The following is a 23,387-nucleotide window of genomic DNA, read 5'->3' on the forward strand; positions in this document are numbered from 1 at the left end:
ACACCTATATAAATACCTATCTATATTTACACTGGTCAAAAAATTAAAGGAACACTTAGACATCAGATCTCAATTGTAAAAAAATAATAATAATAATAATAAAATCTTCTGGATATCTATACTGATACGGACTGGATCATGTGTTATGAAGGAAAGGAAACTACAGAGGGCTGAAGTTAAAGATACTGAATATCAAAGTGGAAAAACTATGCAGGCTAGTCCACTCTACTGAAATTTACTTGCAGTAACTCAAATTTGTCTTGCCCTCACGTGCTTGTACACATGCCTTATAACATTGTAGCATGCACCCAATGAGACAACAGATGCACCCCCCCCAGCTGGATCAGGGCATCACTTAGCTCCTGGACAGTCTGAGGTTCCACCTGGCTCCAATGGTGGAGCTGCCACTTATGGTATTTTATGGTAACTGCCAATCAGCTGTCACAGTGCTGGGCAGGAGCCCACTAGAGGATGTTGAGCCTTGTTGGGCGTCTTTACCTTAGATCACCATCATTAATTAACTTTCTCCTTGACTGAGAACTAAACTCTGTAATATAATCAAATTAACCAGATGAGTAGGTAATAATCAAATACAGCCCTTTTCTAAGACCTAACACTGAAATACATTTAACCACCATCAGCTTGGAATGACCCTGCTGATGTTTTCAAATTTTGCTTATCCCAAAACTCCAAATATACTTACACATTCTTACCTGGATGACTGCGCATGCATCAAGACACAGTTACACGTTAGGAGTTTTTATTTAAACAATCTTAAAATCTAGCTTTCAAATTGTTTAGGTATTATGTATGAGGTATATTTATAGCTGTGTTAAACTGTTGTAAAAAGCTGCCAGAACAAACTTGTGCGTTTGTGCTGATCACATTTTACTTCTTCCTGCAGGTCAGCAATGGGTGGCTCCTCCTCAAAAACAACCATCTTTTGGCCGAAGAAGAAGAAATCACCTCTGAAAAAGACCTGGAGTCAACTGAAGAGGGTGCTGCCTCATAAGAAACGCAAAAAGAACGCTCTGTCGCTGGACAAACTGAGTGTGAAAAAGTCGAGGAAGGACAAGCATTCCAAGAAGAAACCGTCACTGACAGCAAACAAGAAAGTGCCGACATTGCTGAAAGGACTCTCGATGGATTACACAAAGAAAGAGACGAGTCAAACTGGTTCACCGGGAAGGAAGGAGAAGGACAAAGGGGGGCTGGAAAGAGTTGGAGAGCAAATAAAAAAGAAACTTTCCAAGGATGAGAAGAAAGACATTACCAGTCAGACAGACACTGTTCCTCGATCTAAGGAAAATAAGGCAAATGATCCAACAAGTGAGGCAAAGGTGCCTAAAAAGAAACTCAATGAGATCATACGATCCATTCGTCCAGCTGCAAACAGATAACAACCGCCTCCAATCTGGAAGGAAGACGTGACAACTCTGTAAACAGGCCACAGTCAGCAAGATACACGTTTTTAAATGGCATCACTCAGAGAGCAGATTATAATGGCAGAAAACATGTTACAGCCGTCAACGGTTCTTTTAAACATGTCAGTTTCTCCCAAAAATCAATATTAATCAGCTGCAATATTTTACTCAAAAGCTTTACTCACTTTACTCAGCAATAAAAACATTTGTGGATTATCATCCTGCTGACAAATGATGGGCTTCATCCCCCCGTAAATTACTACTGAATACTGTTACAATATCAACCATTACAATGTCATTGCAAATTTAAGTTGTATATTTCTATGACAAACATTGTAAGTGAACATTGTTTCCACTGAGCAGAGACAATTTACATTATGCAAACACAAGCAGCATGCAGTGAGTGGAAAAAAAAAAACTATAAATAAAAACAACAACTTGCATCTCATTCTTATATCACACTGGCTGTATATTAAAAAGAAACGCAACATTTGTAACCACATTTTTCACTGGCTGTAGATTTACAAGGCACGGCGCTCATTTTGACGAATAAAAGAAAACGAAAACTGTGCGTCATAACAGGCACGTATACCTTGAGGGATTTAAAAACAACAACAATCCATATAACATTTGTGACAGGAACACCATCTACAAATGTTAGCAAGAAAAAAAAAAAAAAAAAAAAAAGGTGCTGCTGATTGGACAAAAAGTGTAAGAAACCCACTAAAATAGTTTTAAATCTTTGAACTAGTTTAAAAATATCAAACCTGATTAATCTATAACTTTAATGTTACTAAAATACTTATTAATGCCCTCAGAGTGGCCATTGGGCCCCTGTCTGAAACTATATCTGCATACACAACAGCTGACTGTTTACTCAAAATAACACAGGCCAATAAAATCCATCCTCCAGGACTTTACTGTTTACTTTTTAAATCAATCCACGTTATAAAAGTCGTGTTTCTAGTATTTTATTCACATTCTCTCTCTCTCACACACACACACACACACACACACACAGCTTTCTGGTCATGCAATTAAATAAACACCCCGGAATTTATTAAGGAGGACTTACTGCACTAGTGGTAACAACTTGGATCACATTAACTTAAGCTAAGAGTAGCCAGCAAACTACTCTTGTGTGGCTCATAACTAAAGCACAGAGCGCATTCTTTATGATTGCACATTTTCACACATTTATTCCACGGTCTGCTGTGTAGCTTTCCAGGTGTTGCTCTTCCATCACTGTTGTCACTGAGGGGAAAAAAAAACCAAAAAAAAAAACAAACAAAAAAAACAACAAAAAACTGCCGAGTCACTCATGTCTCAACAGGAAACTCTCACGTGTGTCTCCCATGTTGTCCAAGTGATCCCAACAATGTGTACGCGTCTGTGCAGGGGAGGTGTTGATGGCGGGCTTGTGTTTAAATGAGAAGATCAAGCTGCTGTTATGAAGCTTCCAGCCAAAGAGTGTATCTCTTCTACCAGTAGCTGCAGAAACTGTAAACCCACAGCAGAGGTAAAACCCTTTACATAAAAAAAAAAAAAAAAAAAAAAAAAAAAAAAAAATCTACATAATCCTTGAAGAACCAGCTCAAGGCTCATTTTTGTGTACATACACAGATAAGTTCACTTAGATATGTATGTGTGCATGCCTCGAAATTTCTCAGCTGGTCTCAGTTAATCAGACTTGCAGGGATGTCCTCTGAGCTGGCACGGATGAGAGGCGCCCCGTTGCTCCTCTCTTTCGCCTTGGGGATACGAGACTTACCATTCTAGAGACAAAGGTGGAGAAACAGACAAGAGTGTGAGAAACTGAAAATGAGGTCAAAGAACCAGGAGGGTGAAGGGTTTAAAAATTATTAACAAAAAAAAAAATCATGACAATGATAAGAAATGGGGATTAGATGCAACGGGGAGAATGTGAAAAATAGAGAGGGGGGAGGTGGGTGGGTTAGTCATATGAAAACTAGCAAAAAATAAAAAATAAAACCCACAAACAAACAAGCAGTTAGAAAGAGATGAATTTCATGTTCATACCCAAAGGAGCGTTTCCACACGACCTGCCATGTTTCTAAATTGCAAATTTCAGCAGTTACCGCAAAGCAACAGACACACACACGACCAAACAAATTGCAGACGTACACAGATGGTGCATTTATTCTTATTAGTTGTAACAATGTACAAAATTTAAAACAAAACAAAAAAAGCCCAAAAATCACGTAAAAAACTTCCTGAATTGCTGGAACAACACCAAGGAAAAAACAAAAACAAAAAAGTACGCCTATAATATAACAATCGGTTAAAACTTTGATTCAATTAAAATCTAAATGACAAGAGGTATAATTAGGATATATATGTATAAACAGACACAATGCTGTGCTCTTTGAGAGCGCTTACAGTTAACGCGCTCTATTAAAGATGCAACTTCCTTTCAGTGGCCCAAATGCCTCTCTTTGATCTTTATGTCCCCCCCCCCCAAAAAAAACAAAGACAATGTTTCTGTGAATTATTTCTCACTCAAGAATGCATGTGCACACTAACAAGATAACACACTCCTTGCAGCACTTCCTCTGTACCGAGAATGTATTCTTTGAACACACATGCCAGAGTAACAAGTCAGAGGAAATGTGGCAAGAAGCATGACCCGCTAACCACCAACACACATCTGGACTGGTTTAAACACTACCACAACATGAGCTACAAAACACATGGATTAATGAAGTGCACGCAGGACACAGAAATGTTACGGTCAGCATAAACTAGAGTAATAGTTGCATCAGGCAACAGGATAATTCCAGGCATTTGGGTAATTACCAAATCTGTTTATAGCATAAGGCAGAGAGGTGATTTAACCTCACTGATTGGGATTTTGAGGAGCTATGTGAAGGTCACTCCTTGACCTTCGGTTAAAAAGTTGGCCTGGAAAATTTGGTGGCTGGATAAAAGTGCATATGCATGGAATTATATTTGTGGCCTTTATTCTACATGAATGATGGGACACAGTGTGAACACAGATGTTTTGCGCATACACAACCAAATTTTGAACAGGTTAAGACAGAACTGAAGGTTCAAACCGTAATTCTAAGCTTTGAAGTTTGCGATATCGAGCTTAAATATTAACGACGGCAAATCAGAAACCTAAATGGGAGGGTTAGGGTTAGGGCTAGGAGTTTCTTACTAAGCAACAAACTTTGTGACGCAAAAATAAAGTCAGTGCCGAAGTGCCAAAAACTGCAGTTCTTCAAATGGACACTTGACGCCAATTCCAAGACAGTAAGTCCGCAAAGACTCCAAATTTAAATTAAAAAAAAAAAAAAAAAAAAAAAGTTGTGTTGGTGGACTTTTGAATGGAATAATCTAACAACTAGCATGACTTGCTGTGCAGTTAATTGCACCAATAGCCTGAAAGTCTGTCTAAAATCATTGTAGCAACTTAAAATCTATCAGAATACATGTTTGCCTGTTTTATTTTTCAATTTTGTTTTAGTGTCCATGTTTAACAGATGTTGAGACAGAATTTCAGCATGATCAACAATTATTAATATAATTTTTGGCACTCCTATAAGACATCCAGTCAAAGACGCTTATTTCAGCACTACTGACACACAGGAACGCTTATACAGTAATGTCCCTACTGGTGGCAGTTAATTAGCATGCTAAGTGGCTAATAAAGTGGCTATTTACAAAATACTTTATTTTATTTTTTTTCACGGAATGATTGATTTATTTTGAACATGACTATGTTGACTATAACAACAAAATGCACTTTAAACAATAATGAGACAAAGAAAGGGTTGGTACAGACTTAAAGGTAAACTCATTTGATCCTACCTCAATATGCAATATACATGTATAATTACATACAATTATATAAGTCTACAAACAGATATCACGCATAAAAATCCTAATAATGATGAAGCTAAACGTTGGGTTTAATTGTGCCTGTCTGTAGAATAAATGAAATGTTTTGAATATTAAAAAAAAAAAAAAAGGTCATGTATCTCATTTACAGTGACAGAGGTTTTTTTTCCTTTTTTTCCCCTTCACAAAATACTTTAAGTGTCAATTTGTGAATTATGTTTGCGTCTTAATTTTTGAATTTTGTTTTTACACAGAAAAACTGCCTACAGCACTGTGTAGCTATTTAGGTAAATCTTTAGTTTTCCCAACATTTTGTAGAGTCAACTGAACAATGAACAAACTCAACATAACATTTTTGCAGCCCTGTTGTTTCTGTCTTTAGCTCGCATTCAAAAACTTTCATCGCTCTTTGGCTGTGTGCCTCTTTCTTCCCAGCTTCCACCCACTTGTCAACTCTTCAGCTCTTGACCTCCTCCATCAACAGCATCACACAGCAGTGTGTACTCTCTCAACACGTGCGGTACACATTCGAGCATGGGTTTAGATGTCGCACGTTTTCAGATTTAATACCAAAGTTAGCAAAGTCGGCTTACATTTGACAGTGAAACGGAAGGTAAATGCAAAGCAGTCGCAAACAAGACCCCACATAAATCATAGTTTAGTCTGATTTGGCCAGGTGCAACGCGCACACACAAAAGAAGTGGGGGATTTCTGAATGATGGTGACGAGTCTGCAGCTGTGAGCTGAACAGAAACAGAAAGGCCATTTGCTTTACCAGTTTCCACATTACTGACTGACACAGTCTGCCACAAATCCACACAGAGAATTTAGTGGCAGGATTAAAGTGTGAGAAACAAGAACTGAAAGAAGCACACAACCAACAGATCCTAGATTAAAAAATAATAATAATTAAAAAAAGAAACATTGTAGAATATCAAAGTTTAAGTTATGGAACATTTGACACAAAGTCACTGTGTTGAATGAGTTCTGTGTTTTGGACCTCTGTTGGAGGTTTTCTCTGAATGTGTTTTTTCTCACATCCTTACTAAAAGAAATTCTACAAGTGCAGTGTTTGTTTACGCCTCAATAAATGCTGTGATGTGACCAATCGCCATGAACTAAACCATCTCTTGGACCAGTCAACACTGATACTACAGCGCAACAAAAAAAGCACATTTGTTTACAATCGCTCAGACAGACAAGAACACAATAACTCACATGTATGCAAAGTGCACATTAACGCCATGCTTGTGGCTTCTGGTGCACTTCTAAAGACTAATACAATTTTCACATAATACAACCATAGACAAGCTCTCAGCTGAATATATGAAAAAAGAAAAAACAGCACAAAGGCTTTGACTGGGGAAGTGAGCACTACAGTGAAGATACGTGATTTTTCCTAATAGAAACTTCCCCAAAATATGCACCAAAAAAAAAAAAAAAAAAAAAAAAGGAAAAAGTAAGCCACAACAACAATAATACTAATAATAATTAAAAAGTTATCTTTCCGCAACCCAAGTTCTCAGTATAACTGAGTGGAGACAGTAATGTGAAGCACTTTACAGACTATCCCTGCATGCTGCATTTACAGTTTTATGCAGCTGGCTCTGATCAAACTGCTTCTAACCTGTTGTTCAATTTTAACTGGAGGGAGATGTTGAGAGGTTCTGCAACATTTTACATATAAGTAATTAATTAACGAGTCTTTTCAGCTCTTTGCAGTAAGAAGCACTGAAGTGACAATAAGAATAAAAACAAACAAAAACATCGGACACCTAACTGATCAGCCAGCCTGCGCAAAGACTAGCTGTGTCTGCTCTTCCCTGATTTGTGTCGCATGTTGCCGATTTGCCAGGTCTCACTGACAGATGGATGAAACTACTGGATGCAGTGTGTAAACTGTGTGTATATAGACTGAAAACCTGGCACAAACTGGACTTTTTGCAGGCATGACATTCAGGAAATTAAACAACAAATATCTATCTATCTATCTATCTATCTATATGGATATTAGGGGTGCAACGATACTCATATCGATATTGAACCGTTCGATACAGTGCTTTCGGTTCGGTACACATATGTATCGAACAATACAAAATTTTTAATTTATTTTATCAACTTTTCTTCTTACGATACTGTCTGTGTTGGGAGCTCAGTGGATCTGCGTTCAACTATTCCGCCTAGGCTGCACTGTCGAGCGCAGATCCACTGAGCGCAGCGCAAGCTAGCAAGACAGAAGCTAAGCTCGTTGCAACATGGCAAATTGAACCTCCCCCACCCTCAGTCAGATCTGGCCTTTGGAACTATTTTGGTCTTCATGTGAAGTATGACCCTGAAGGTAAGCGCGTCATGGACAAAAGTAAAACAGTATGTCGGATGTGCCACGCAATGCTCAATTACATGGGTGGGAACTACTGCGTTAGTGCAGTTTGCGCCAGCCCCACACACGGGGCGATCCGCGGTAGCTCGTTAACGGAGATTTGCCGTGTTGTGGCGTTAACGTCATTCCAGTTCCCACTAGTGCTGACAGCACTAGTGGGAACAAAATTAATATGACCGCACATTTACGTCGACATCATCCTAGTGCAAAGACAAGTGGAAGCAGACAAAAACAACAAGCACTCATGCTACAAACTTTACCCGAATCATTTAGACAGCCGTTAGCACAGGATTCTCCTTATGGGGACCTGATATGTTTAATATGCTGCTGAGAATATAGCCCAGAAGAAGCGTATAGTATAGCTTTTATTTTGGAAAGAGCCATTTCTCTGTAATAAACTCTCTTTTTCCAAAGATGAGTGATTTCTCGATCAGATAGATTTATTATTTTATCCCTTTGTTGTTTCAGCAACATTAAATTTAAAAACTGTACGTTTGAGTTAAAATATACATTTAGAATTTTAATAAATGACAAATTAAAAAAGCATGAACATTTTTTTGTATTGAAAAAATATCGAACCGTGACACCAAAGTATCGAACCGAACCGTGAATTTTGTGTATCGTTGCACCCCTAATGGATATATAGATAGATAAAAAAAAACAAAAAAAAACAAAACAACAACGAGCCACATTCAGCTACGCTGCTGTCGCACATCTCTCTCAAAATATTTAGATGGACAGATCATCTGACTACAGTCAGCATGATACCAAGTGGCCTAAAATCATAAACAGTCCTTAGAGCATGTGCTTGTTTTGATTGTGATTGCTGTCATTGATTCCATTGCTCTCGGACAGTACCTCTTGCTCCACGGTGTGAAATTTAACTTCAGAGAAGCCTCTGTTCTTGTGCCTCTGAGACCAGTTGCAGCACAGGATCTCCTTGAAGGTCCTCCTCATGTCTTGGTCCCTGAAGCAGTAGATGATGGGGTTGACGAAGGAGTTGCACTCTGCCAGCACCAGACAGTATTTCTCGGGGCCTAGCACCAAACTCCTGTCACAGTTCAGACCATCGAGCAGCAGCACAACCAGTGCGGGTGTCCAGCAGACCACAAAGCAGCCTACAGAGTCAGGGGGGAGAAAGAAATTCTTTACAACTCTGTTAATTTCTAAGGGTAGGGGGAAGCATATGAGGGAACACACACACCACACAGATTAGCCAGTTCAGTAGTCTGTTCTGTATAATATCTGCAGACTTTGGTAGCATGCTCAGCACTAATATATGCAAAACTACCAGCTGCAAAAACAGTTAAAGGATGTGAGACCACACACTCAGGTGCATAGTGGCTTTATGTGTCTCTCAGAATGATAAAATGAGGAAATGTCCTCACTGTCTTGATGATGTTGCTCGCAGGTACAAATTGTCAGCAGTGTCATGCAGGCAGAAACGAGCAGTTTTCTGTCATGCTAACAAAACTATGCAGCTCCCTGTCAGGACATGCTCTGGCTTTTCCTCAACTTCCTTACATGCCAGAGCAACTGAATCCTGGCTGCTGAGTGACGGGACAAACACTTGTGGGGTTTTTTTTGTTTGGTGTTTTCTTTTTTTTTCTTTTTTTGGGGGGGGGGGGGGGGGGGGGTAAATTTGGAGGAATTTAATTGAAATCAAAATAAATCAGAATGAGACAGTGAGAGTAGAGCAGCAAAGGAGAAAGACTAGATTAGAAAATAAGAAGAAATCAGTACCAGGAAGAGAGGAGGTAATGTGTGTGTAAAGCCTATTTTTACAGGAACAGACAAGAAAAGAGACGAGCTTGCACGGGCCGAGAAGGCTGGCTGTGTTTGATCAAGATAAACGTTTCCCGGGAAACTTTATCCTCTGCAACTTTCTCCAACTAAACTTTCAGTAGAATTCAGTAGATGGCAATGGTTTGCACTGCGATCACTTAGTCACTTAAATTATGTACACTTAGTGTTCATAATTTTTATCATCAATAGAATTTCCAGGCACAGCCATGGTTGTCTCAGGATCTCATCTCTGCCTTTCACAGATGCTGTTGTGTTGGCCATCAGGTGGTGACCTTCAGCTTGCACTGTGATAGTTTGCAGTTGATTGCAAAGTGATCAGGATGAGAATCTACACCTCCAAATCTGAAGCTGTGGTTTTCATCCAGAAATAGTTTGAATGCTCACTCCAAGTTGCTACTTCAAGTATGTCAGTGTGTTGAGTGAAGCAGAGGACAGACTGGTGTCTACACTGTGACAGAGTTAAGCGTGAGAACAAACTGAACTGATTTACAGGTCAGTGATTTTCAGCCTCGTCCCTTGCACACAGAGATTTTTAATATTCGGGAGTGAATTAGCATCACATCATTTGGAATGTTTTGGTTGGTTGGTTGTGAGTCCTTCACAACAAATGTTCAGCACACACACACCCCATTATTTTCTCAAAAGTAATTCAATGTATTTATATAGCACCAAATCACAGTCACCTTCAAGGCGTTTCATTTCATATTGTAAGGTAGACACTCTACAATATATATTACGGTAATTACTTGCCAGAGAGCAGTCTAAAACTTGTTATTATTATTTTCATGTTAGTCCATAATGCATTCTCATAATTACCAGTTAACAATACAAACCTTAGGCTACAGTGCAATGCACTGACACAAATCCCTGTCCTAATGAGTACACATGTAAGAGCTTTCTTTTAGTGTTTTCACAAAATAAGCAACACAAAGAAAATCTGAAAACCAGTTCAAAGATATTTTAAAGTGATCTCCATGGTGATTCTACTGTAGAAACATGAACAGGTAGAAATGGAGGATGCAGCCTGACTGCTCATCGCTGCTTTTTTTACCTGTTCAAAAGCAGTGAACAGGTAACAGGAACCGGCCTGGCTGCCGTGCTGAGGTCGGCACACGCTTTATCATCATTTTGGGTTCTTCAAAAGCTTTTCTGTTAGCGTGATGTTTTTAAATGAAGCTAAAAACGCAAAGTTATCTCCCAAACATAACTATTTGACTTGATATGTATTGTGTGCACTCCCTTACCCAGGATCATGGAGACTGTCTTCATCAGGTTCATCATGGTTTCTCTCTGTCTTGTCGTCGAAGTGTGCTGTGACATCTGCCTGCCCTTGTGCCTCACATAAAGAAAGATCCGGGTATATACGGCCACCATGATGGAGAAGGTCATCAAGTTAAGAACGGCCCAGAATATCAGGAAGCTGCGGTGGTATAGCGGTGCCATGGTGGAGCATTCACTTAGATGGCACGTGCAGTTCCAACCCATTTGGGGAACGAGGCCCATGATTATTGCCACCAGCCAAATTAACAGCATGACTATGAAAACACGCCGAGTGCTCATGCTGCTGTGTAGCTGGACGTTGAAGATAGTCTGGTGGCGCTCCACAGCCACGAATAGGAGGTTGAGGACCGAGGCTGTCAGGCTGGTATTTATCAACCCCTGACGAGTAAACCACTGGTTCGGTGATAGCTTTATAGTCCAGGGACCAGTATGAAACATCATGTGGAGATACGCAAAACCTAGGAGGAGGAAAGTGAGGAGATCTTTTAAACAGAGGTAAACTATTTACACTGTTACATTCTGAGTAGAGTCTATCGTTGTTACCAGAGCAGGACAATGAACAATCTTTACATGAAATATGAGGATGTCAGAGACTCATCGCGGTAACATGCTATCGCTGTGATCAGTACAAACTTAGTTGAAATAGTCAGGAGTACTATTAAATCAAACTCAAAAGGTTGCCTGACTGTCCAAGAATCCCCAACTTGGCATTCATGGTTTGCGTTTAAGAGATCACTGTTGCTTTTCAATGGAAACAACTGTGAGAATGTGTTTCTATTTTGCTCTACTTTCTCTTTGTGAAGGGTTTTCTGTGAACTTAAGTTATTTCACAAATGGTTTTACAAAAATAAATGGAAAAAAATTTACCTGCAAAAAGGTCTGCCAAAGCCATATTACCCAACAAGTAGTAGATGGGAAAGTGAAACCGTCTGTTTTTGAAAATGGCCGCTACTACCAAAAAGTTGGAAAAAATAACAATGAAGCAAACAATCAAGCCCAGCGTGACAATAAGAACGTCACGCTTTTTCCATTGAGTATTAATGGCTTTTCCACTGTTGTTGTAGAAAAAGTCGATGGTCTCATTGTCATGGCAGGTACCGGTTATGTTACCCATCCTGAGGCGTGAGCGGGGTGTGGGATGAGAAAAACGTTGATGAGTAGAAAGAGTAGGGTGGTGTTGCAGACGCAGAGTAGAAGGAGGAGGATTAGGGCACCACTGACACTTGCCACATTGGGAGGTTTGGAGATCGGCATGCCATTAGCTGTGCAGGTGAGGACTGGAGTTATCCAGACGTCTGAAAGCCTGGGGACTTCTCTGGATGCACATCTACATTCTGGAGAAAAAGTAGTAAGTTTGAGCAAACATTAAATTATGCATAACAGTTCAAAATCAGTGATAAGCATTTATTAACAAACTACAGAAACTGGTCATAGTGAAATGATATCCAACATAGACAGCAAATATTTAACTTAAAATTTTTAGCATTTAGAGAATAAACATTTAAAATAATATAGTTTGACAAGATTAAGGTAAGAAGGAAGTAAAGCAATATTTGGATGACAAAATAACCAAGTATTTACCAGGTCTAAAGATGAGGTAAATACTAAGTAGACCTTATAACTTAAAGTCATGATTTGCCATTTTACTTTATTAGTCTCTCACATCACAGTGTAGGAATTTCTTTACATGGTTGTTTCAGTTCATTGCAGCTTGCAGGCAGTCATTTCCGCTCTCTTTAATTCCCGGTCAGGTTGAGGTCTGGACTTTGACTGAACCATTGCGACACCTCGATTCTTTTTTCCTTTTCCAACAAAAGTAACCGGCTGTGCTTGGGATCATTGTGCGGTTGCATCACTCAGTGCTGGCTGTCATATGACCTCACATTTGACTCTAGAATACTTTGGTATACTGATGAGTACGTGGTCAACTCGGGAACTGCAAGGTGTCCACATCTAAAAAAAAAAAATAAATCAACACAACTCCACCACCACCGCGTTTGAGCAAATACATGTTTGGTTTTTATCCATATGTGGTTCTGTGCATTATGGCCAAACTACTTTACTTTGGTCTGCTCTGCACAAAGGACAATTATAGATGTTAACAGGGGCATTTTACTATGGCTATAAATCAGACTATTACTGGAAAACAGTGACAAATATGTTTATCATGCAAAATAGCTGTGGCTTTTGTCCCTTGTAGCTTATCCCGGTGTTGCCGTCCATCACAGGTCAAGCTCAAATTACAGTCAGAACATCTATGCATTTGCGCTGTCTTAACAGAGTCAAACACCAGTGCGAACAAACCATTTCTAGACGCCCTTGTACAGAGATATACAGCACTATAGCGGTAAAAGCACTGGACTCCCCCCCCCCCAGGTTGGGGTTAAATCACCAGAAAAGCTTTTTGTATCTAGTGGCCAAACAAAATGTGATACCTAATATGGAATGAAAATTGTAAGGTATCAATAAATAATTCATTAAAATCACCTAAATAAACTAAACACCCCTACTGAGCGTTTAAAGAAAAGAAAACATCCTGCTTTTTGCCGTTATATTCTTTCACAGTGAAAAGGTAGGGCAGCAAGTTCAAACTGACTTTGCACCAATACAAATGAGCACTTTATTAACGCCACTAACCTTCATCAAATCTATGTACTGAAGGCAGCATCTAAATAGATTATCCTGACATGTGACGTTCCAATATTATCAAAAATACAGAGGCTCTTCTTCCTGTTAAACTAATGCAGACATGTTGACATGACTTATTACAATGCACTACAAAGCATGCACTCAGAGGGCAGTTTCCGAACACACACTTATTTTATAATCCTAGAAAGATAACGCTGTTCCCAAACAGGGCTAAGCTGCGATAATAAAGTTGACCCAGCCAACAAAGATAAAGCAGTATGCAAGATTTGCCCCCACGCAAGCTGTGGATAAACAGGTCACCTCCCCTTTCAGTCCTCTGATGCTTCAGTGTCGTGCTGCAGAAAATAAGTTTGAGTGCACTGCAACTATTTTCCTGTTCAATTGAACTGAAATCAATTTACATTATCAGAGAAGTAATTGCTGGAAGCGAGTCGCATCACTTTTTTGTTGTTGTTGTTCAGAACATCTCAGACTACGTGCACATCTAATCAGCTTTGTTGAAATACGTGAGTGGCATTTCTTGCATTAACTATCTGATTAATCAACTTATCTAACGCATCCTTAGCTACTGAACCGTCTCCAGCACGTAAGCTTTAAGGTTAAGGTTTGAAGCCCCAACGAAAAGGTTGTTAGCTTTTTTTTGGCAAAAAATAGAAATAAGGATCTATACATTTACCACAGAATCACATCGTAAGTAACTTTGCCCTGTACAAGCCAGAAAACCTTGATTTGTAAGAAAAGCAACGTTATACACTACGTTCATATACTACGACTGAGTAACTCCTATCTGACATGTCACAACAAGAACAGGCAAGGCTTTAAATGATTGTAACTGAAACCAAACACAGCCCAGATCAAAACGCAGCCAACAACTGACTAAGCCCTTATTTAGGGTAAACCTGTACATGCTGCACAGTGTGCTCTTATTGTTGAGTCAGCAGCACAACCTCGCACAGTCTCCACTCTCCTGTGAAACGCAGCACTGCACGACAACACCGCAGTGCCGTCAGTTCCAAGTTCAACTCTCCCAACAATGGAAACAGCAGAGCTGCTCCCTGCAGAAGAGACACACCTCACAATTACACAATCCAGCTATGTAACTCAATCTTAATCCAAACACACACACACACACACACACACACACCCTTAGTGACCCGTTCTCCTACCAAGGATGTGTGGAAAGAAATGCCAAATTAAAAATGTGAGAAATGCAGCGGGAGTGCAAACGTCACAGGTTGGAAATGAAGTGATGGATGAGACCACTGCAGGAAAGAGGGTTCAATTTTTGATCGAGGCAACAAATTAAAACAGGTGAGGAAATTAAAAAAGAAAAAAAAAGCCTTTCCACATTCTATCCCTGTGGTGACAGAATGTGGAAGGATCCAAATGGTTAAAAGTAGTGAAACAGTGGTGTGCATGGGAATGTGTCTGAAACTCACCGAACAACATCACAAATTTGTGGCGAGCAACAGGAAGGTAAGAAGGATGCTATTCCCTTTATGAATGCAATACTACCTCGACTACATACGACCAGCAGCTGCAGCTTTAAAAAAAAAAAAAAAAAAAAAAAGTTCTCGTTGTTGGATTTGTGTTTTAAAGTCATACTTTAATTTTACCCATTGTACTAAGTGGACAAGTCCACTCCTTATTTTAAATGCATAATCACATTGGCCAACTCTGTTTGTAAAAGCCCAACATTAGTCTGCAATTGACATCGAAATGTTTACATGTGCATTGAGCCAAAGATATTAATAAAAAGACGAGCTCTTAAGTCATAATTAGATGTCCAACTGCCATTTAAGTTTCACCTGCAAACATACCTTGATTTCAGAAGGCACCTTGAGCACTACGGCTGACAGTTCTGCGAATTTGTATTTTCCTATTTCAAAAAAAGCACAAAACCACAACGCTTCAGTGCAAAGTGCATCTTAAGCTGCACTAAGCAGCTGCTGTCACATGATGTGCCACAACTGAAGTGCTCATCGCATTTTCTACACCGTTTTAGGCACAACAGACATGCTGCTATGTGACCAAGGTTATACAGAGGACACACAAAGTAAGTGACTAGTCAGTGAGAAGTTACTGAATAGTCTGCCTCAAGTTGGCGAGAGTGAATATCTGGTAGACAAATAATAAAAATAAAAAACTTGCTGCCTAAAAGGAAACTGACAGCATTTTCAGAATTAGGTAACTAAAAAAAATACCACTAAGTTGATAATACTTCTGTACTGTAAAAGTGAAGCTAAAGGCACACTGCTAATGCTCACCAACAAACCGTGTTGTCTCATCTGATGTAAAGTGTAAAAATAAGATTTAACACTTTTTTGTATGTAGGACAGTTTAATGGCCAGACTTTTTGTGTCATTTCCCAAAATATCAAACTGATGCACTAATAAGAGCTTGCTACTCACACAAATTGAGAAATAATAGTAAATCTGTTGCAGCAACTCTGGTCTAGGTTGTAGACGGGTACATAAAGGTTAGCTCAACACAATGTTAGCTGGCTCAGCAAAGTCTAAAACCCTCATTGGAGATAACATGCAACGGCGGATATCAACTTCATCTTATAAGCTGGGCTTTCCTCTTCAGACTGTCTGCATGTTCAAATTTAAAAAAAAAAAAAAAAAAAAAAAGTTATCAGATGATGGGAAAATGGTGATAATAGAAATGTTGAAATTTACCGGAAACTGCAACACTGTCATATCTTGTAAGACAGGAAGTTAATGCTGCAAAATATTACTTAGATTTGTTAAAAATATAAACATTTTAAAACTGGTCATTTTACTGTAGCATGAATGCTCAGTGCTGGTTGTTTCAAAAGCTGCTGGACTGCACATTAGACGGCTGAAACATCAAACAGAATACAGGGAGTGCAGAATTATTAGGCAAATGAGTATTTTGTCCACATCATCCTCTTCATGCATGTTGTCTTACTCCAAGCTGTATAGGCTCGAAAGCCTACTACCAATTAAGCATATTAGGTGATGTGCATCTCTGTAATGAGAAGGGGTGTGGTCTAATGACATCAACACCCTATATCAGGTGTGCATAATTATTAGGCAACGTCCTTTCCTTTGGCAAAATGGGTCAAAAGAAGGACTTGACAGGCTCAGAAAAGTCAAAAATAGTGAGATATCTTGCAGAGGGATGCAGCAGTCTCAAAATTGCAAAGCTTCTGAAGCGTGATCATCGAACAATCAAGCGTTTCATTCAAAATAGTCAACAGGGTCGCAAGAAGCGTGTGGAAAAACCAAGGCGCAAAATAACTGCCCATGAACTGAGAAAAGTCAAGCGTGCAGCTGCCAAGATGCCACTTGCCACCAGTTTGGCCATATTTCAGAGCTGCAACATCACTGGAGTGCCCAAAAGCACAAGGTGTGCAATACTCAGAGACATGGCCAAGGTAAGAAAGGCTGAAAGACGACCACCACTGAACAAGACACACAAGCTGAAACGTCAAGACTGGGCCAAGAAATATCTCAAGACTGGTTTTTCTAAGGTTTTATGGACTGATGAAATGAGAGTGAGTCTTGATGGGCCAGATGGATGGGCCCGTGGCTGGATTGGTAAAGGGCAGAGAGCTCCAGTCCGACTCAGACGCCAGCAAGGTGGAGGTGGAGTACTGGTTTGGGCTGGTATCATCAAAGATGAGCTTGTGGGGCCTTTTCGGGTTGAGGATGGAGTCAAGCTCAACTCCCAGTCCTACTGCCAGTTTCTGGAAGACACCTTCTTCAAGCAGTGGTACAGGAAGAAGTCTGCATCCTTCAAGAAAAACATGATTTTCATGCAGGACAATGCTCCATCACACGCGTCCAAGTACTCCACAGCGTGGCTGGCAAGAAAGGGTATAAAAGAAGAAAAACTAATGACATGGCCACCTTGTTCACCTGATCTGAACCCCATTGAGAACCTGTGGTCCATCATCAAATGTGAGATTTACAAGGAGGGAAAACAGTACACCTCTCTGAACAGTGTCTGGGAGGCTGTGGTTGCTGCTGCAATGTTGATGGTGAACAGATCCAAACACTGACAGAATCCATGGATGGCAGGCTTTTGAGTGTCCTTGCAAAGAAAGGTGGCTATATTGGTCGCTGATTGGTTTTTGTTTTGTTTTTGAATGTCAGAAATGTATATTTGTGAATGTGGAGATGTTATATTAGTTTCACTGGTAAAAATAAATAATTGAAATGGGTATATTTGTTTTTTGTTAAGTTGCCTAATAATTATGCACAGTAATAGTCACCTGCACACACAGATATCCCCCTAAAATAGCTAAAACTAAAAAACTAAACTACTTCCACAAACATTCAGCTTTGGTATTAATGAGTTTTTTGGGTTCATTGAGAACATGGTTGTTGTTCAATAATAAAATTATTCCTCAAAAATACAACTTGCCTAACAATTCTGCACTCCCTGTACATTTAAAAAGTAAGTGTTACTATCCCGCAGTCTAATAACGGACATATGACAATGGCTTTAGCGTGGTTGGCCGATTGGCATAATTTTTGAGTCATCAACCATTAGAGTATAATTCAAATGTTACTCAACAAAACTGCCAATGAAAACAGTACGTTTCTCAAAAATAAAAAACTTAAAATGCACTGTTCCAAATTATTACGCACAGAGTTTTGAAACATTTTATAGGTTGTAGAGAACTGAAAATGGTCATTTGTTGAATTTGCAGCATTAGTAGATCAATTTTACTGAAATCAAAAGCTATTTCAATCAAAAACATCTTAAGAGGTCAAGTTATATATTAACATAGGACCCCTTATTTGATAGCAGTTTTACAATTCTTGCATCCATGGAACTTGCAAGTTTTTGGAAAGTTTCTACTTGAATGTCTTTGCAGGATGTCAGAATAGCCTCCCAGAGCTGCTGTTTGGATGTGAACTGCATCCCACACTCAATTTTTTTTTTTTTGAGGATGCTCCAAAGGTTCTCAATAGGGTTGAGTTCAGGGAAGACTGGGGGTCACACCATGAGCTTCTCTCTTTTTATGCCGATAGCAGCCAATGATGCAGAGGTATTCCTTGTAGCATAAGATGGTGCATTGTCTTGCATGAAGATGGTTTTGTTGCAGAAGGCACAGTTCTTCTCTTTCTACCATGGAAGAAAGTGGTCAGTCAGAAACTCCACATACTTTGCAGAGGTCATTTTCACACCTTCAGGGACCCAAAAGGGGCCGACCAGCTCTCTCCCTGTGATTCCGGCTCAAAACACTCCACCACCTCCTTGCTGACGTTGCAGCCTTGTTGAGACATGGTGGCCGTCCACCAACCATCCACCACTGCATCCATCTGGACCATCCAGGGTTGCACTGCACTCATCAGTGAACAAGACTGTTTGAAAACTAGTCTTCTTGTAGTTCGAGGCCCACTGCAGCTGTTTCAGCTTGTGAGCATTGGTTAGGGGTGGCCAAATATAAGGTTTATGCACAATTGCAAGTCTCTGGAGGATCCTACACCTTGATGTTCGCAGGGCTCCAGAGGCACCAGCAGCTTCAAATATGAGTTTGCTGCTTTGTAACGGCCTTTTAGCAGCTGCTCTCTTAATCTGACGTATTTGTCTGGCAGAAACCTTCATCATTGTCCCTTTATCTGCACGAACCCATGTGTGTTCTGACTCAGCCACAAATCTCTGAACATTATGGTGATCACACTTAAGTTTTTGTGAAATATCCTTTTTCTTTCCTATATTGCTTGAAAATGGTGGTCTGCTTAATAATGTGGAACATCCTTCTTTAGTAGTTTTTCCTTTAATTGGGCTCACCTGGCAAACTAATAATCATAGGTGTCCAAGATTGATTTCAATCATCCAAAGAGCTCTGAGACATGATTCCATCCATGGGTTTATTTGAACAACAACGTATTTAATCTTTATGACACTTAAACACAATTTGCATTATAATTTGGAACGTGGCGTAAAGGTGAACACTGCAGTCAGCTAACGATCAAAGCAATAACAAGAAGGTTCTTGTTCCTAGTGTTAGCCAGCAACCTCCAGCAACTACTTGACAACCGGTCAGGGAATACATATTTTCCCATGTGGTCATTAAGACTTTTAAAAAAAAAAAAAAACATTTTAAAATATATACTCAGTAATGGTACTCATTCACACGTGACTACTTTTGTCCTTTTATGTCAAACTTCTGGACGAATGTTCAAGAATGTAAAAATTAGGGGTGGGAATTTAATGCGTTAATTGTGATTCATTTGAAAAAACATTGTGTGAAAAAAAATTAACATATTTAATCGCACTTTACATTTCAAGCAAAGGGGAACTTTTGTTAACGCATGATTTCCTGGTATACCGATTACAGTGACACACACAGCTACAAAAAACCCCCCCCCCAAAAAAAACCCAGCAGAATCAGAAGAAAGCGTGTTGCTAGGACTGAACGAAGGCAAATTTCATTTCTACAGTCTATCCAACAGAAGCCTTGATAAAAGCGTGGTTTTGTGCAAACAGAGTTTGCATAGCACTGAAGCACTTTAACTTTATGGCACCATCTAAATGCAGCACAGAAACTGTGGGAGCTGTTAGAGTTAGCAGTTTGAGTACCAACAAAAGTTGTCGGCAGGCCAAACTTGATGAAATGACTGGCTTCAGGACCAAAATTACTAAGTCAACATCAGACAAACTTACAAATTCTCTTGACTGTAGACTAGTATCAGTGGTAGAAGACAGGGGGTTAGAAAGTGTGCTACTGATTCAGATGAGCCCTGTGTTCCAGTCGAGCAGGGACCTACCCACAGATGTCAGTCCTGGTCTGCAAGTATTTGGTTAGTCCTGCCACTTCTGTCCCATGGGAGAGACTGTTCTCACTTGCAAAATACATAGTAACAAAAAAGAGAGATCTGCCTTGAGCTCTGAAAATGTGAACAGGCTAGTTTGTCTAAATAACTGGCTGAAAGAGACAGACAATAAATAAGCATGGAGGTATTGTGAGTCCAATGAGTTTGTTGTTTTTTGCACTAAAGTGTTTGATGATCACTGTTTTAGCTTAATTTACAAAAGAATGCTGGCTAAGGTTACTCGGAGTTTAAAGGTGAAGCTGGTCAAATAACCTTTTGTTTCTGCCTTTTTTAAGAAAATAAAAATGCACTTTATGTTGAAATTTTTATTATTATTATTATTATTATTATTACTACATAAAGATAATACAATTATCTGATAAACACTACAAAAATAAAGTATTATTACAGGCTCACTCTAAAGACCAAAAGTAAAACTTGGTCAGCTTAAGTCGAGCTTAAGCTGTAACAGCAGCTACAGTTCTGAACACACACCGAAAATCGTTAGGCATACGAGTACGTATGCCAAACAAATACTTGACATGTGAAAAGGAGAAAGAAGCTGATGTTAGGAAGTTGTGGGTTACAGTCTCATACCCTCCCCCTCCATTCACACATACATTTAGCAGTTTCCCCTTCCCACATTTTCTGTTGTCTTAGTGGGTTTACAACTGATACTTGTGACCTGAACACACAAGTTCACGACAACAAACCAGCTTGCATTAGAACAAAGACCAACCAACTGTCACCACCGGCTAACATTCAATTACAGCATTTCCTGCACGCCTAATTAAGACTTTTGCGCATTCCTCTAAACTTGACCACTGTGTGTGTGTGTGTGCGCGCAGCCTGTGAGTTTTCATGCATCGTGTGTCTGTGTTTGTGCGTGAAAGGACTCGACGGGATCAGTAAACACCGGTTTGAATGGAAACTGGTCATTACCAGGGGAGCCACACCCAAGGCCTTTTCTCCCTCCTCCCCTCAGTGTTGCCCTCTTTCTCCCTAAAGAAAGAGTCTTAGCTTATTGACTTCAGCCAGCCTTTCTTTAGAATAGGAAACAGTACTAGGAAATGCATGCACCCCCACAATAGCTGAAACCAATACGACGGTGTAGGCAGACACAATTGATTGTGTTTGTGACCTCTGATTCCAGGTAAAACTGAGATTGTACTTCTCTCCACAGGACCCCCTCTCTTCTACTGTGAAGTATTGACACCACGCACCATGTGTCACCTATATGGAGATTACCTTTAGCACTTTAATCACCCAGACACACGCACAGACAGCTGCTTGTTTCTCCTGATATGACTGATCCAGTCTTTGTTTCACTTTTAAAACTTAAGCTGTTTTTAACCCCCCCCCCCCCCTTAACCCTTGTTTTTCTTTAAATCTTCATTCCCATAATTAGCATTTCCTGTAATCTTATTTTTGTTTGTTTTTAAAGCCCAAGTGAATATCTTGTAATAAAGACAGAGGACATGCACTGCTGATATGCATAAATAGTGAGACTGGATCAGGAATGTCATTTAAAATGTATATACAAGTTTGAGGTGGTGTGTGTTTACTGCATGTTTAAGACTGGGATTCAATAGGTTTGTTTCTTTTGGCGTTTTCTTTTTAACTTGTGAAAAACATGCTTTCGATGCAGTGATCATTAGCATGTCATGTCAATTCAAACCTCAGCTGACAGGCCAGGTGTAATAAAGTGCTTGAGTAGAGTAGAAAAGCACTATACAAGAACCAGTCCATTTAACATTCACAAAATAAGGTTTGTCCTGTCACATCTTTCATATGAACACTGACACAGCCGTTCAAACTCAGTACAAAAACAAATCAGTGCTTTTTCTATACCTCTGAATTGAATAATGTGAACAGCCCTCCCTCCAAAATAACTTAGTCAAACTAAACAGGAAAAAAAAGAAAGGTTTAATACTTTCTGACACCTTGTTAGAGTGTACAAATGAGCGATGGATCAGAAAATAAGCAGACCAGAGATGTTAACTTTATGGTGGTTTATGAAGAGGCACAGATACAGTTTTACTTTGTCTCAGTACTCTGGTCCTGAAGTGAAGCTTTTCGTATGCAGATTTGCTGCTTTCGCTTTTTGGGACTTACTGTAAACTCAACACTAACTCTGTGAAGTGAACACGCCGTAACACTGTGTCCACAGACGGAACAGTTTAACTTTATTGCAGGGCTGTTTTCCTGTAGGCGACACCTGTGCTGTAAATGTGCGTTTGGCGTTTTCTTTCCTTTTCTATTTGCATATGCAGTGTGCTGTGTAGATATCCGGGAAAATAAAGGCAGAGGGAAGAAAAATGGTTGTTTTACTTTGGAAGAAAGTTAACACTGCCCTCGTAGTAAGCGTGGCAAAACTGCTTAGCTGCATTAAAAAGAAAAAAGGGAACGGCTGCTTCTCCGTAAGGTAATGAGCTCCAGACTCCTTCCGCGCAGATACCTTCGCACGCTCACGGGAGTCGCGACCTCCGCACGGAGGAAACAATGAAGCACCGTACAAACATTTCTCTTCTCCCCGGGCGCGCATTTCAAACTCGTCGCCCTCCGCTGAATTTTTTTTAATACAGAAGAAGTGTGAATGTGGAGCGGGAGACGAGTTTGAACTCACCTTTAGTCGTCTGTGAACGCCTCCAGCAGGTATAGTTATCCAGGTTAGATCTTTGCTTGTTTTCGCACCTGAGAACTCCTCCCCAGCTCACAAAGCAAAAGTGAAAAAAAAGGAAAAACCCCACAAAAACAGAGGGCCGAAAAAACTACTATGATATGGGGTTTTTTCTGTTTCTATCGAGGCTCAAGTCCACCTTTTACTTTTGAGTCTCACAAAGTTAAATACGCTCGGTCTTCTGCGTCATCTTTACTCGAACTTTTGTTTCGCTTCCGGTGGGCTTAGCATTTGTTACCTGTGCGCAGTAACTCTGTCCCAGGAGGCGTACACAAGGCGCGGCAGCCGCTCCCTCGTTTGTTCCAACTCGTTCTACTAAACGAGCAGCTTGGAGCTTTTTGGTCGTTCCTTCTGCCAACCTGCGCGTTTTTGGTATCCACCCTGTTTGGCTGGCGGTGGGGCATGTCAGCCAATGAGAGCGGAGCGTCAGAGTGATTGACAGAGTGGGCAAGGACGCTACTCAGGCGGCAGATAAAAACCAGGGATGTGGAGCTAATTTTACATCA

The 23,387-nt window shown here is 40.0% G+C and overlaps 1 protein-coding gene across 4 annotated transcripts; it reads right to left on the reverse strand.

Annotated features, from left to right (window-relative positions):
• Positions 1-1,586: 1,586 nt before the first annotated feature.
• LOC113024533 (lysophosphatidic acid receptor 2-like) lies at positions 1,587-23,277 on the reverse strand. Of its 4 annotated transcripts, none has more exons than XM_026171710.1 (6): positions 23,120-23,277; positions 11,623-12,089; positions 10,719-11,213; positions 8,527-8,786; positions 3,080-3,199; positions 1,587-2,924 (listed from the first exon to the last, which is right to left on the reverse strand). In XM_026171710.1, the coding sequence occupies exons 2-5, from the start codon at positions 11,867-11,869 to the stop codon at positions 3,101-3,103; spliced, it is 1,101 nt and encodes a 366-aa protein (XP_026027495.1). In that variant the 5' UTR covers positions 11,870-12,089; positions 23,120-23,277; the 3' UTR covers positions 1,587-2,924; positions 3,080-3,100. The 4 variants fall into 4 exon arrangements, with proteins under 4 accessions (XP_026027495.1, XP_026027493.1, XP_026027497.1 ...); XM_026171708.1 differs by having other exon boundaries at positions 22,828-23,276; XM_026171712.1 differs by lacking the exon at positions 23,120-23,277 and adding an exon at positions 12,443-12,552.
• Between the last annotated feature and the right edge of the window lie 110 nt (positions 23,278-23,387).

This window comes from Astatotilapia calliptera, chromosome 6 (assembly GCF_900246225.1).
Source record: "Astatotilapia calliptera chromosome 6, fAstCal1.2, whole genome shotgun sequence".
NCBI classification, from domain to species: domain Eukaryota; kingdom Metazoa; phylum Chordata; class Actinopteri; order Cichliformes; family Cichlidae; genus Astatotilapia; species Astatotilapia calliptera.

Coding starts and splice junctions, on each gene's coding strand:
- LOC113024533 (XM_026171710.1), bottom strand. CDS start 11,869: ATGGGTAACATAACCGGTACCTGCCATGACAATGAGACCATCGACTTT. Junction 11,214..11,622: donor TTTGGCAGACCTTTTTGCAG/GTAAATTTTTTT, acceptor TCCTCCTCCTAG/GTTTTGCGTATCTCCACATG. Junction 8,787..10,718: donor GACAGTCTCCATGATCCTGG/GTAAGGGAGTGC, acceptor CTGACTCTGTAG/GCTGCTTTGTGGTCTGCTGG.